Here is a 13,974-nt window from a genome sequence, read left to right as displayed (position 1 = left end):
ATAGAGCAAATCTTTAAGATGTCTTGTCTTCTGGGTTTTTGCGCCGTGTGGTCTTGTAGAAGATTACCGACGTTTCGGAGGTATTTGCTGTCTCCGTCGCGCAGATGATAGTGAGACATGGATTGTATGTTAAAAAAAACTGGAGTGAGCCTCAATGTTGGATTAATCTGGCTCAGAACGTGAACAAGTAACGATGCTCTTTGGTAGAGTGTAATGGACCTTTGGTCTCCATAAATGGTGAGAATTTTTTTTATATTGGCTTTTTAAGAAGGATTTTGCTGTGTGTAGTTTTGAGGGAGTTTGTACGAAGTTCTCAGTCCCAAGAGGTGTTGTTGGCGCTCAGGTGTTGCTGGTGAGGGATGCTGTAACATGTAGAGTAATGGGGCGCGTGATAAGTCTGCACTTAGCGAGACGAAGAGGAATGGCGTTGTCCTGGAGATGTTGCGGGACGCAGTTGCGCATTTACGAAAAATAAAAATAGCAGGCAACAGAGAGAGGCATTTCTCTTTCAGCGACACGCGTGCTTGAACTTGTTAGAACACGCGAAAATTGCACCGTAAACGATCTCTACATTTGTTTTAAATTAAAAATTTCGTCACTTTTACACAAAAAAACTATCGCAGTTTGTGTCAGTTCACTACGTCATTCTTCTTAAGAGATAAATATTTTACAAAAGAATTAATAATTAATTCCCAGCATTGTCACTTCAGCCCTGAAGATGGAGAAAGTACGCTTCTCCGAAACGTCGGCATCTTCCGATAAGCATACACGGCCCCAGGACCCAAAATAACATAATCAACATCGTCACCCCCATGAAGACCCCAAATCTTACATTACAGAATGTTTAAATTAACTTCAAATTTGTCATTTTTACAGTTTACATGGATCATCGAAATTAAGTTAAATCTTATTAATATTTCCTAAAGCAGCGTTAACCAGTTGATCTTTGTGATGGTGAAGAGCTGTGTTTTCTTCGCGGTACGGACCAAATGTTTATATATTATGTACCCAGTGCGTGTCTCATTATAAACAGCGATTATTTCTTAAACAGCGTTAACCAGTTGATCTTTGTGATGGTGAAGAGCTGTGTTTTCTTCGCGGTACGGACCAAATGTTTATATATTATGTACCCAGTGCGTGTCTCATTATAAACAGCGATTATTTCTTAAACAGCGTTAACCAGTTGATCTTTGTAATGGTGAAGTGTGGTGTTTTCTTCGCGGTACGGACTAAATGTTTATATATTATGTACGCAATGCGTGTCTCAGAATAAACAGCGATTATTTCCTTAAACAGCGTTAACCAGTTGATCTTTGTAATGGTGAAGAGCTGTGTTTTCTTCGCGGTACGGACCAAATGTTTATATATTATGTACCCAGTGCGTGTCTCATTATAAACAGCGATTATTTCTTAAACAGCGTTAACCAGTTGATCTTCGTAATGGTGAAGTGTGGTGTTTTCTTCGCGGTACGGACTGGAGTTCGGCTTCCAAAGGTTAATCAATACGCTACGCAGAAAAAACATAAACACGTCGAATATCAGGCACTTTTAACGAATTGTCGTAGTCTCTCTCCCAGCTCATGAATTCGCATGTCCACCATGTTGGTATCACTGACAGGAAATGCTAGAGTGACGATACAAAACATGAAATCTACTAATTATCATGAGATCATCGCTCCAGGCTCATCTGTCGCGTCCCCCCACGCGGTGTGAAATAGCCCTGACCAAGCAAATCATTATCACATCCTCGGTGCTAAGTTAGGGGCTTCGTCTCTGATCCAGTCTCGGAATAAAGGTAATACTTCGTGACGCGACCACAGGACTTCATTACATATATAACTGCCTCGAATAAAGTTCCTATGGGATATTTTAATGAATTTGCATCGGTAAGTAGGAAATACAGCTTCTTGTCAGACGACAGAAATCTCTGATACAAATCACACGTGATCTATGAGACCGGAAGGTTCGTTGCCTTCTTCATAAGAGACCGCCACCGATCCGTATCGAAAGTTTAGTTTATATTTATCACCATATTGTCACCACTCGCGATAGATGCTTCGCCCCACCCTACCAAGACCGCTCACATGATCTCAGCATTTTAATGATACTTGATGAATACGAATCATGACACTACTTGTTATGCAGTTCCTCCACTCCCCTGCTAAGGCCTGTCATTTTTCACTTTAAGCTTCCATATTTGTGACAGTGATGTATTACTGCTGATTTATTTACTGTAGAGCCGAGTAACGCGCAACTGTGAACTTTGGATATTGAACTTGATTCATAGCGACTGACTACTCATCTCGTATCTTGAAGTGAAGTACCTGCCAGGAATATGGACGTATTCCACGAGTGAAATGTCAATCACGCGAGACAATTAACATTTCTCCTGCCCTCCCCGCCGTCATGTAGATCGTTTGGACGTGTGTTTCTTCGTCTTGATTACTATCGCAAATGCTGGGAAGAGGTTTGATTCTCTGGAAGTCCACTCATCTATGACTGTCAAAACATTTATCACGCAGGACTGCAGATTAGATGTGCTTCATGTTACAATGTTGCAACATGGTTCTTATGTTTCCTTTGGCACTTGTGATTTGTAACTTGTCCGAACTAAAGATATAAGAATATTTAGTTTTAACACTTTGGGAGCCGAGGCGCGTCTGAACAAGACTGGAACATGGTACAGGGTATACACAAAAGAATGGTGCTGTTTCAAGAGTTAATAAAAAAATTAATTCTCACCTTACACGGGTGTGTTGTGCCCGTGTAAGATGAGAAATACGTTTTTTTATCAACTTTTGAAACTGCACCATTCTTTTGTGTATACCCTGTATTCCTTTGCTGTACATACGTTCGTTTAAAATTCTTAATCATTAATAAAATATTACGTCAGTTGTCTTACTTAGAAAAATTTAGTTTAGTGACGTATGAAATTATCAGGGCAGTGAGTCAATCTGATGACGGAGGCAGCAGGACCTCTGAAACGTCGGTAAAACTTCTACCACACTACACGGCGCTACAACCCAAAATTATAATTTTTACCTCTCTATTAGAGAGTTGTGAAACCCTGGTTGTAATTGTTTTAGAAAAATTCCCTGCATTTTCATATTTTTTTCATTTTCAGTGGCTTATTGATGATAGAATAATAGGCCTATTAATCATGCATTCCATAATATGTACAGTGAAACAAAATAATTTGATGAAATTTCAGTTTGTTACGATTATGAAGTTGTCTTCTGCGATACTGCGCCGCGTAGTCTAGTAGTAGTTTAGTAGTCTACACGACGAGACATCCAAGAAGACAGTCTTATTCAAAAAATAACCCCCTTTGCATTTTAAGTATGAAAAAATTCTGATGTTTCCTTTTAAAGACTGTAAGCTCTTGTGTATTACAAATAGAGGCTCTTTATCTTAATTAATTGGATTTCTTTCTAATTACTGAACGGCTTTTAATACTCGTAATATCTCACATTCATTGTACTCATGTGTTTATGATACGCGAATTTCTTTCTGAATAAAGATTTAGATATTATCATAATGGATAAAAATTACCAAGTTAGGTGAATGTTCATACCTTCAACTCCTTACAACTGGAATGTGCGATGTTTGTCGTCTTGTGCGCGCGGAAGACCATAATTTTAAGTATTTTTGAGTTAGTACAGTCTTTAACTGATAATCTTTCACGGTGAGTGGTCCAGCTTCATAGGATTTATTTTAAAGTTCGTTTTTATCTTATCTGTAATGCGTTCCCCATTCATTTTTATGTCTCAGAACATTTTATAGTTTATTATTCTTCTGGGTCTTTGTTAGTAATCACGGATATGTTTTCTTGGAGGTAGAATTGCGAAACTCTGAAAGCGCGATGTGAACTCACAGTGAACTCACTTGAAGTTCCAGCATCTCGCACGTTCTTTTTGCATACCAAGTGTAGGGGAATGTCTTGTAAGCATTAGTTTCGCCAGATTATGCAACAAACCATGGAGTCTAATCATCCCCCTTTTGTATATTCCGCAAAATTCACAATTTCAGTTCCACATCGTAAGAAACTTTTAAAAAATTTAAGTATTCAGATGGCCAGAAATATGTGCATTTACTGACTGAACGGTAGTGTTTAAATTTATGGCGTATCGTCGTAATTCCTCGTGTCATCAGAAGCCTCGCGTACAGAAAATTTCCCACTAGTCTTATATTCAGGGTCCAAAGATGTTACGGCGTTTGTGTGTCTCTTGGTCGTGTTTAAAAAGAAAGCCAGGTTTGTAAAGAATAGTGAAATACGGCAACAGAAGGATAGAGAGTAATAGAGAAAGAGAGGGAGACTGGGCAGAGTCTACCTGATGCCACGGCGCAAAATTTTCGCGCACGTGTGACACGATACACTCGAATAGTTCAGAGCTCGGGCAACAGATGGTGTCAGATTTAACTTCCGTTCGCTTGACTAAATTCATTTTGTGTGTTCTTTGAAAATTGTAAGGATGTAGGGGTATAATAGCTTAAAATTAATAGAACGTCTGAGTAAAATTACGTACTTTAATTACTGACAAATATATACCTAGAATTATTTTAAGTTTCGCGTCTGGAGATTGGTTATGTTGGTACTGTATTCCGGTGAAAAGATGGAGGGATCGTGTGGCAGGTTTACAAGTTCTGTGTGCGAATGTTTGTTTTGTAGTGTTTTTTCATACACTTTTACTGTTACGGTTAATCAGCATAGCAGTGTCAGATTTGTTATCAGTGTACTGAAACGGATATCCAGTGAAGACTTCGAAAGTAAGTTATAATAAGCACTAATTGCTTCTATTAGCATTAGCTTGTGTTTTAATGTTACGATTCGGAAGACAAGGGCAGCCAACTTCGAGATAATATCACTGCAGATTTGTGTGTGAATTATGTACAGACTTAATAGCATATTTCTTTTTCAGTCCATCTGTTTACATTCCAATGCTCAATTTAGTTCATTTTAAACATTATTATGAATTTAATTTTGAACTTGATTATTTCAAAAAAAAAATTTTTTTTTATTAATAGGAAAGTGCTGCTTTAATTTTTATATGCCTTGTGTATGTTTGGCTGCTCTGTGCCCAGTATATTGTTATGATAAAATTACGTGCTCTGTATTCTGTACTGATACCCACAAAAGTAGTTCTTCGTAATCCAAATATTACATGAAGCAAATGTTGTGTTTTCTTCGCGGTACGGACTGAGTTATTTAATATGACTCAGACGACCTTCAAATTCAAGGGCCCAGTCAGAGGGATGTTGAAAGTGTCTTCTGGCCCATTTAGCCGATGTTATGGACTTTGACACCCAGATTCTAGAGAAGACGCTGCTTGTGTCAGACCGAACCGAGCTTTACGTACTTCGTATACATTTTACGCCAGTTCCACGTGGATCGGAATTCCTATTCGTGAAGGCGTTTTACTCTCCTCTGTCCAAAATCAAGACGATCAGTTAAGCTGCTGCCAGCAGAGTCAAGTTTTAGAATCAGGGGTGGCCAATATCCCATTACATGATGCTGGTGAAAGAGTCACTTTACTTTTGTTATGGAAATCAGACGTACTCTGTTTTATCTGTTCTACCAACACTTAAAATGGCGTCTGACAACACGTGGCGCCGCGCTGCTGGCGTTTGTCACACTAAAATGATCTCGCCCGATATTTGTGACCTAATATTGCTGATTTCTGTTGACAGTCTGTGGAAGTATGAGTTTGGCCGACATTTTCTCCTGCATTGGTCATATTTCCTTCAAAGTAACTTAATTTATGGGAAACATAACACATGGTCCCTACCTTTTCGATATCTATCGATCTTAGGAAGGGTACGGTCAGAAATTGTTTCCGTATAAATCATTGCGCGAGGTAGAGGCACATTAGATTGGAATAGAAGTTTGCCATTTTGCTGAGCATTGACCCCAACGGAGAAAATTATGTTGTTGTTTTTTTTTTTCCTGCTGAGTCCAGAAGTAACTGCCGTGTATTGTGTTTTGTTCTGAACTGGATTGTAAGTTATCGTCGCTTTGTTTGCAATCCTTACACATTAAAACCTGTTCTAAATTGACTTAAAACGGACAAGTTATCAATTTAATTTAATTGGTGGCACCTAGAAAGTAAAATGTATCATAGGAAAGAAAGAAAAATGAAGGTAAATAATATTATCATGTAAAGTAATGAACTGTACAGTTCTCTTTTTTTTTTATTTGGTGGTAATTATAAGACCCAAAGCGTAGGACGACCCAGTTTGGCCGTTCAAGGTCGTTAGTCACATCGAGCACGAACGGAGTGTCACTGAGGGCAGCCTCAAACAAAGAACCGACTCAGGTTATGAGAATGTTGAAGGTAGATGGGATAATCCCGGATAACTTTTTAAATGTGATTCCGGAGCGGGTATTTCACCAGGTTCTTCGCAGTTTCCCCCCTCCCGCAGATCATCATTCCACCATTGCTCAGCAGTCGTCTTATCAACTCCCCCACGCGGTGTGAATTAGCCCTGACCGAGCATCTCATTATCACATCCTCGGTGCTAAGTTTGGAGCTTTATTTCTAAGCCAGCGCGCGGCTGGTGTTTATATAAAGAGAGCTTAGTTTCTGGCTTAATTTAGAACAGTATTTCGCGTCGTGCTCTGTTTTATAAATTAGTTGTTAAACAGAACGACGTTAAATGTGTACACCGTTTGTGTGCTATCAGGTGACAGTCACCACGCCTTATTTGTTAACAGGGAGAAAGTTTAAATAGAATGTTGCTCAGTCATTTTCACAGAGCGTAAGATCTGCTGGCAGGTGACAGTTTAGGTTCATGAATCCTGGCGTGAAGGTATAAATTTCGATTATGAATATGGAGTTCATAATGTGATATTAGAAATTATCTAATGGGAATAATTTCTCTACAGGTTTCTACCACCACGTACATACGTCTTGCTCGCTTCGCTTGTATTCATTCGTGATACTGAATTTCCTGAGGCAGCTTTTGTGGTTTTTCCCAGACACTCCTGCTAGTAGAACACTAAATGGACGGACCGAATGCCAGTGAATGGACGTCATGAAAGTTATCACAAATAAACAAAAGCTTCATTAACAGTTAAATCCAATGCGAAGCACCTCGTATAGCACGCTTTAAAATCAAAACCTACATTTTTTGTTTAAGATTTTCGTATGATCTTCACTGTAAACAGCGATTAATTCCCTGAACAGGATCGACAAATTCGTCATTGCAATTGTGAAATGCGGTGTTTTCTTTGCGGTACGGACTGAATTTTTAAATATATTTCAGACGACCTGCGGTGTCAAAGGGTTTTAACTGTATGAAATTAACACCTAGGGGAGTAGAGGAAGTGATTTATCAACAACGTTGCTTAATAACTTTATTTTGATTGGGGTATGATAGTTGTTTTGATATAAAATACATTTTACTGCGTAAATCTAAGTTAATCAGTGTTCCTCACTTAAGTATACTGGAATTGACTTCCATCCATTAGCCATCTAGTTTTGTGACAACTTAATTCCTGGTTTAAGTTCACTGAATATGCTATCTCTTCACAATATTCGACTCTAAGCAACCTTTGCATATGATACAGTGCCGACGAATAACTACTGTCTTTCCATTTCAAGAAGCTCGAGTTTCTTCCATTAATTATTATTTCTCCGGGGCAGCCAAAGAAATTACTTACGCGGACAGTAGGGTTTCGTATTAAATCTGAAATGTATATAAATCTCAAAACTTCCAAAATATACAAACTTAGAGTATAAACATATGAAAAGTGAGAGGTAATTGGAGAAAATTACAAACTGAGAGATTTTATAATCTTTTCTGTGTCTTCGTGGTTAGGGGGAGACAGATTTCACGCAGAATCCACACAGATAAAAAAGCATAACAATCTTAATTTGTTAAACGTAAAGTGAATTGAAATGGCTCTGGGTTGAAGGTTTGTGTCGAAATGGGTAATTAAGGAACATTTTGTGTGGGTGTGGATTGAGTTCAGCTGGCTCGGGATATGGTCCCCTAGCGTAAACATGTGAAGACGGTAATGAATCCTAGGATTCACTGGAAATTATTCTTAGATTACTTGAGTAAGCATCAAAACTGGAATTGGAATTGGTTTACTTGGTTCGGATATTATGTATTCAGACGCCATACCAAAACAATTTGTAAAGAGATTGGCTGTGTAATTTTGTTACCTGACTAAAATTGTTAACTTAACGAGCTTCGAAAATGTTGAAGATTTATTTTCGCTCACTATGGGTTATGTAGGGTAACTTCATAAGCAAAGCAGCTTCGCGCAATTACTCCTGAGAAGACCCCTAACGGCTAATCCCAGGAAATTACGACGAAACTTCCATCAGAGTTACATCTCGGCTGTTATTAATTTCTTATCTATCCTGTTCGTGCTTAAATATTACTGTCTTCTCGGTTGTTGCGCCTTGTAGAAGTTTACCGACGTTTCAGAGGTCCCTGCTGCCTCCTTCATCAGGGCGGTGAATTCCCTGATTTTGTATCTCTCGATCACTGTAAACGTAGGCATGTTTACCACTCGTGACAAGGATTTGATACCTGAAAGTGTTCATGGATTCAAAAGAAGTTCATTCTAAATTGTAATAAGCCAGAGAACATAGTCCGAGAAAGATTAAGACGTTTAATAACGCGTTGGACTGAATTAGAGGTTTAAAATGTTTGGTATAAACCGCATAATAATTTTCAGTACTATCAAAGTTTTAAATTTTACGTGGGTAAGATAATGTATTAGTCAGCATAAATTTTTTAGATAACTTATTTATTCTTAAGTGTGCATTATCTGCGTTTTATTAGTAATCAAACATTACTCTGTGATAAGATTGATAAGGCGTCTGCGATGGTCATATTATTAAAAAAAAACACGTGTTAAATGTGTTTTTTTTTGAAACTGTAGTAGCAAATTTGTATAAACATATTCCAGTCAGAGATAATTATGAATACACCCTTCAAAGATAATGTGTGTCGGTGAAACAGAATAATTATTTATGTCTGTTCGCTAATGTTTATGCCTTATTTATCGTGAAGTAATAAGTGGCACGGTTAATAGCATGATTATTTTTTTTTCATCTGACATCTTTAAATGTCTCGTGTGCTTGTTAAGTCATATGACGCCTCCTTAAACAAAGTCCTGCTGCTAAGTGCATCTAACCTAACCTTTAATAACCGGAAATTTTGCATTGTGAGTCGCAGGTGAGCCTTCAGGTTCTCATGGCGAGTATGAAGTATCCTGTCATCTGGGATGTTGCTACGTGTAATCTGATATAATTTCACCGACGTTTCAGGGATGAGATGAAGGCAGTATGGGCCTCTGAAGTAGAATCACGTATACAAATTGACGGACAGACTAACATGGCCGATTATATATGTTTTTGTGCTGTGCATATCGTGGGAGGAACGCTTAATAATTAATAGGTTAATGCTGTTTAGGGAATTAATCGTTGATTTACAGTGATAATTTTACGAAACACATTTACACTATGTTGGAACAATACAGAGTTACTGGTTGTTGAAGTAGGTCTTGGTACATTGTGATACAATGTTTTGTAATGGAGAATACTTATTACATAGTTCATTGTGTTTGAAATAATGAAATTTATTAGCAATAAGAGCCCTTCAGTGGATACATGAAGTCAGATGTTCCACATTCGAACATTGATACGTGCGATGTAAGATCGACTTTATACACGGATCCTGTGTTTTGTAATGTGCACGACTTTTTTAAAATAAGAACGATGATGCTGGAAATAATTCCCTCTTAGTTATAATCAGAATTAGTGATAAAGATCACTGGTTACGTTCATGCAGTAAAATCTTCCATATTTCTTTCTTGTGACTCAGAATATGTCGTTTGGATAAAGGACAAAATATTATTTTTTATACATAATGAATTATCATATCCAATTTAAATTATGTATAATTTTCGGAGAGTAGAATTCACACGTTGGACCGAAGTTGCGTGTTTCAAAACGTTGGATAAATTCCAATAGAAGGTAATTTTCTTTAACGCCAGGACAAAATTTAATTTGCAGTTTCGTTCTATTTATTTGTCCTGGAAGAGTGTGTTCATGTTTTGCCAGTGGTCGTTTGTTTATTGTTTACCATTCGCCAAGCGAGTGTTAGCATGTCGCGATAAATTCCAGGAGCTACGTACAGTAGGCGGATGAAAACTTTATGAACAGAAAATAAATATTTAGGCAGACCGTTTGTCAAATAAACATCACGTTTCCTTTTCGCGTGAAACAGTTTTTGTTCATTCGAGGTAATTTTGTATTATTTTCGTTGATAATTCATTGGGAACAAATAAAAAATCTACGATAAAGACATGTTTTCGCTCGAAAAATTATATTCCACAGTGGAATGCTTACCAGTCTTTATAATCACCCTCTGAGGACAGACAGTGACATATATCAGGTTGGGTGTGGGGGAGGATAGGCCCTCATATATCAAGATGGTAATGCTGGGGGGGGGGGGGTTCACGTCTTGTTGACATCACGTGTCCTCATTTCCATACAGCTGACGAATTGCGGGAATAATAGATTCTTTGATGTGTGTAGATATCTTTGGGACAACGTGTATAATAAAATAAAAAGATTTAAGTGGATTTTCTTGAGATTCATGAGGTTTGAAGTGAAACGTTTATATAATATAATTTTGAAACCTAGAATTTTTAATGGATGCGAATTAGTGGCTTTGCGAACACGAGATAAGAAGGATTTGGAAGCTTCAAAAGGTAGTTTTATCAGATCGTTAAGTCTCATGAAGATATGGATAGTTGTTATTGTGGAATCAACTGAATATAACCTAAAGTCGGTGGAAGGAACGTCTAATTAGGCACGCAAACCTATCAGACATCCACTTCCGGGGTTTAATTTAAAGGGTCTGACAGGAACATAAATTATTTGGTCACTAACGGAAATTTTGGAGCGACGAGACGGTTTTAGACTCGGAATGTGATTGGTCCGTAGCTTTATGTAAGAAGAATAAGGGGTATCCGGTCCTTACGATAATGAATCTTCAGATTTACTGAAACGCGGAGAATTTCATGGATCGCCCAAGAAGTTCTCGGCCTCGAAATGTACTAATCCGTGCGTTTGGGATTTCCGCTGGGGAAATGACATCCCTGTCCTTTTATAAGACGTAATTTTCCGAGTGTTGTTAAATTTTTCTTTTTTTAAATTTTCAGTACGTTCTTAGTTTTTCTTACAATTTTCTCATCATAACATTATCAGATAATTGGACAGTTTTATCATTGTGATGCGCACATTAACGTAGTCTATAATTCATTAAGTCTGCTTATGCACAACGTTTGTATTAAGTAAACATACATTAATACGCCTACTGAAAAAACACCCGTCTCCATTGTCTGCAGCTGTTAAAACTGTGTTCTCTAACAAAATAATTATTTTAGCCTTGGTTACAGGGTTCTTACATAAGAGACGCATTAAAATTCCTTACTTTGGCTCTGAGACTGCTTTGCTCTTACATTGAACATAACAGTAAAGTCGTATCGTCGTATATTATTATAATGTAATTATTTTGGTTTGATATACGTTTTCTGCTTGGTGTCTGCGCGTACCGTTAGAGTTCTCTGGTGTAGCTACGAGCGGGGTTTTAGTGTTTATCATCAGCTCTGTCATGGATGGACTGACAGTCGTCGAATGTGTGTGTGTGTGAACGGACGTGGTGATAAAGTAGACGAGTTACACCTGTTACGTGTTGTCATCGTACTTCTGGTTTTACGCTGTCGGCTTTAGGGACTCTCGTACACCGAATTTCGTGTAATGTTTATCGGTACCATTGAAGTTTTTAGTTACCAGTGCGCGTAGAAGGAGTTTTCCTGCCCTCATGAAAGTATTACAATTAAATAATAATTTTTAAATATTTATTCTGACGAACAGAAACTTTCAGTGTATGCGAATAATTTGTTTTTCTACGATCTCAGATTTTTACTGACGTTCAAAAAAAAAAATTAAAATCTTGAGATGCAAATTGACTTATCTCATTCGTCTGTCTGCGTTGATATTGGAACTATTTTTCCCCCTGTTAACGAAGGATTAAAATTCAAGCCTGACCCTCAACTTAAATTACACTATTTTTATGATCTTCATGCTTGATTTATGTTAACATAAATTCAGTGTTTACTTCAATGAATTGAAGTTAATTTTTGAAGCATTTTTTTTACGTAACATATCCTCGGTATTTAATATTTAAGACAAAAAAATAAATGTATAATATATGACGACTTACAGTCTTTAAGAATAAATTATACGGGAGGAGTGTAATGTTATTTAAAATGAAATGAATCCCGCCTTATCACCGTAATGGAAAAGTGTGGTAGTGTCCTTGATGCTCGAAATAATTACAGAACTGATGACGAAAGGACATTTGGTTTCAATCCCGATCTGCTGTGATGCAGAAGAAAGTTTCAACGCTTTGAAGTAAGAGATGATTTTCTCCTTAACTTCTCAGTTCCACGATTTGTTCCCTAACTTTTGTTAGAAATGTCGGCTAACACGTTTTCGGGGGAATTGTAGAAAATCGGAGATTCTTTTTGAAAGAGGTTCCTGGTATCAAAATCATGTTTGTATTTGATTACTAAAGTTCATTTAACATTTTAATAGTGATGCTAATATCTGCGAATTTTTGTGAACAGATAATGTCGAATGATTCTGCAGTTCTGTTGCAACGTGATATTTCGTATTAAAATTGTCTTTTTTTTTAAAAAAATTTCATTAGATGCGCTGAAGAACATTTGAATCGTGAACACTTTCTTGGCAGCTACAGAAGACACTTGTACCATTATACTATATTGTGTGATAATGTGTGAAGATCTTTAGTTTCTTGGAGTCATGTGCGATGTTTTCAGAGCAGTGTCTGGCCAAAGAGTGAAACTCTAATAGTGACGTATTTAGTGTAAAATGTGACTGGATGACAAAACTTCACTATTCAGGGTCTCTAAAATTCGTCGTGCCCGTTTGTGAGTGCATTTATTAGTTTAATCAGCCGGTGATGGGCTGTAATTGTAATCCAGGCAGCCGACTCGAAGTCCTGAAGTGCTTGTCGTAAACCATGAGTCAGACGACAATAGTGGGGCGTATGGCCCTGAGGGATTCGGGACCAATGACGATCTCGAGGCGTCGAGCCGACAGTTTGGGAGCGATCAATTTCAGGAACTCACCGCGTTACGTTCTGCTGACGTAAGTTTATCTGATACGTTATCAGGAAAGTAAGTCACATGTCCGCCCTGCTAATTGTGTGATCCATTTCCAACAAATTTTACTCAAGTGTTTAACACAATAGATCAGAGTACTTATTGAAAAGCTGATAGTCACCCAGCTAGTCTAGAGATTGTCTGTCTTTTATGGAACTTCAGGGTTTTTTATCTGCATCAATGGCATCTGTTCAGGGGGAGTTAGGACCCCGGAGATTATTTGGTCTAATGTTCCCCACCCATCCGTACCTAGGTCGCGCCAGTGTTCTCTTCCATTCATCTAAGTATGGGATGGTGCCCCATGTAATCAGGTACTTTACCGACGTTTCGGAGTTACTTGTTCTTTACCTTTCATTAGACCCTGTGCCTGGTTCTGAGAGATGTTGAAATATCACCTACGCCCTGATGATGGCGGTAGAAAGTACCTTTGAAACGTAGGTAAAGATCTACCGAAATGCACGGTGCTACGACCCGTGTTCGCACTTGTCCTGCTAGAGAGACCTAGTTTCTTTGGCAACTCAGAACGTCACTCACTGACGAATGATTAGTTCGCCCTTCAAGTTGATTTATGGATTGTGTGACAGGGGTCGTATCCAGTCTCGTCAAAGAGACGAAAGTTTCGTGGTGTATGAAGGAACATGGCGCACGGCCATTGAGAGATCTTTATACGACTTTGGGACATTGTGACCCATATTCTTAGCCTGGACAGAACAGAGACTTTACTGATGTCAGTGGAAGTTACAAAAGCACTTGGTAAATTT

The 13,974-nt window shown here is 38.0% G+C and overlaps 1 protein-coding gene across 11 annotated transcripts in view; it reads left to right on the top strand.

Annotated features, from left to right (window-relative positions):
• Positions 1-13,974, top strand: part of dnc (phosphodiesterase dunce) — a 369,630-nt gene that overhangs the window by 223,112 nt on the left and 132,544 nt on the right. The window contains exon 1 of one of the 11 annotated variants that reach the window (XM_087359420.1): positions 12,849-13,199. The exons of the other annotated variants lie outside the window; for them this stretch is intronic. Within the exon in view, the coding sequence (XP_087215546.1) occupies positions 13,072-13,199 (128 nt within the window). The 5' untranslated portion in view covers positions 12,849-13,071. Of the gene's footprint in view, positions 1-12,848; positions 13,200-13,974 lie in introns of those variants that run through there. 11 annotated transcript variants of the gene reach the window in all.

The sequence above is a fragment of the Zootermopsis nevadensis genome, unplaced genomic scaffold (genome assembly GCF_977971745.1).
Source record: "Zootermopsis nevadensis isolate Lab colony 2312 unplaced genomic scaffold, Znev_1.0 Znev_ptg000031l, whole genome shotgun sequence".
Taxonomy (NCBI): Eukaryota; Metazoa; Arthropoda; class Insecta; order Blattodea; family Termopsidae; genus Zootermopsis; species Zootermopsis nevadensis.
This window is presented reverse-complemented; position numbering and strand designations above follow the sequence as displayed.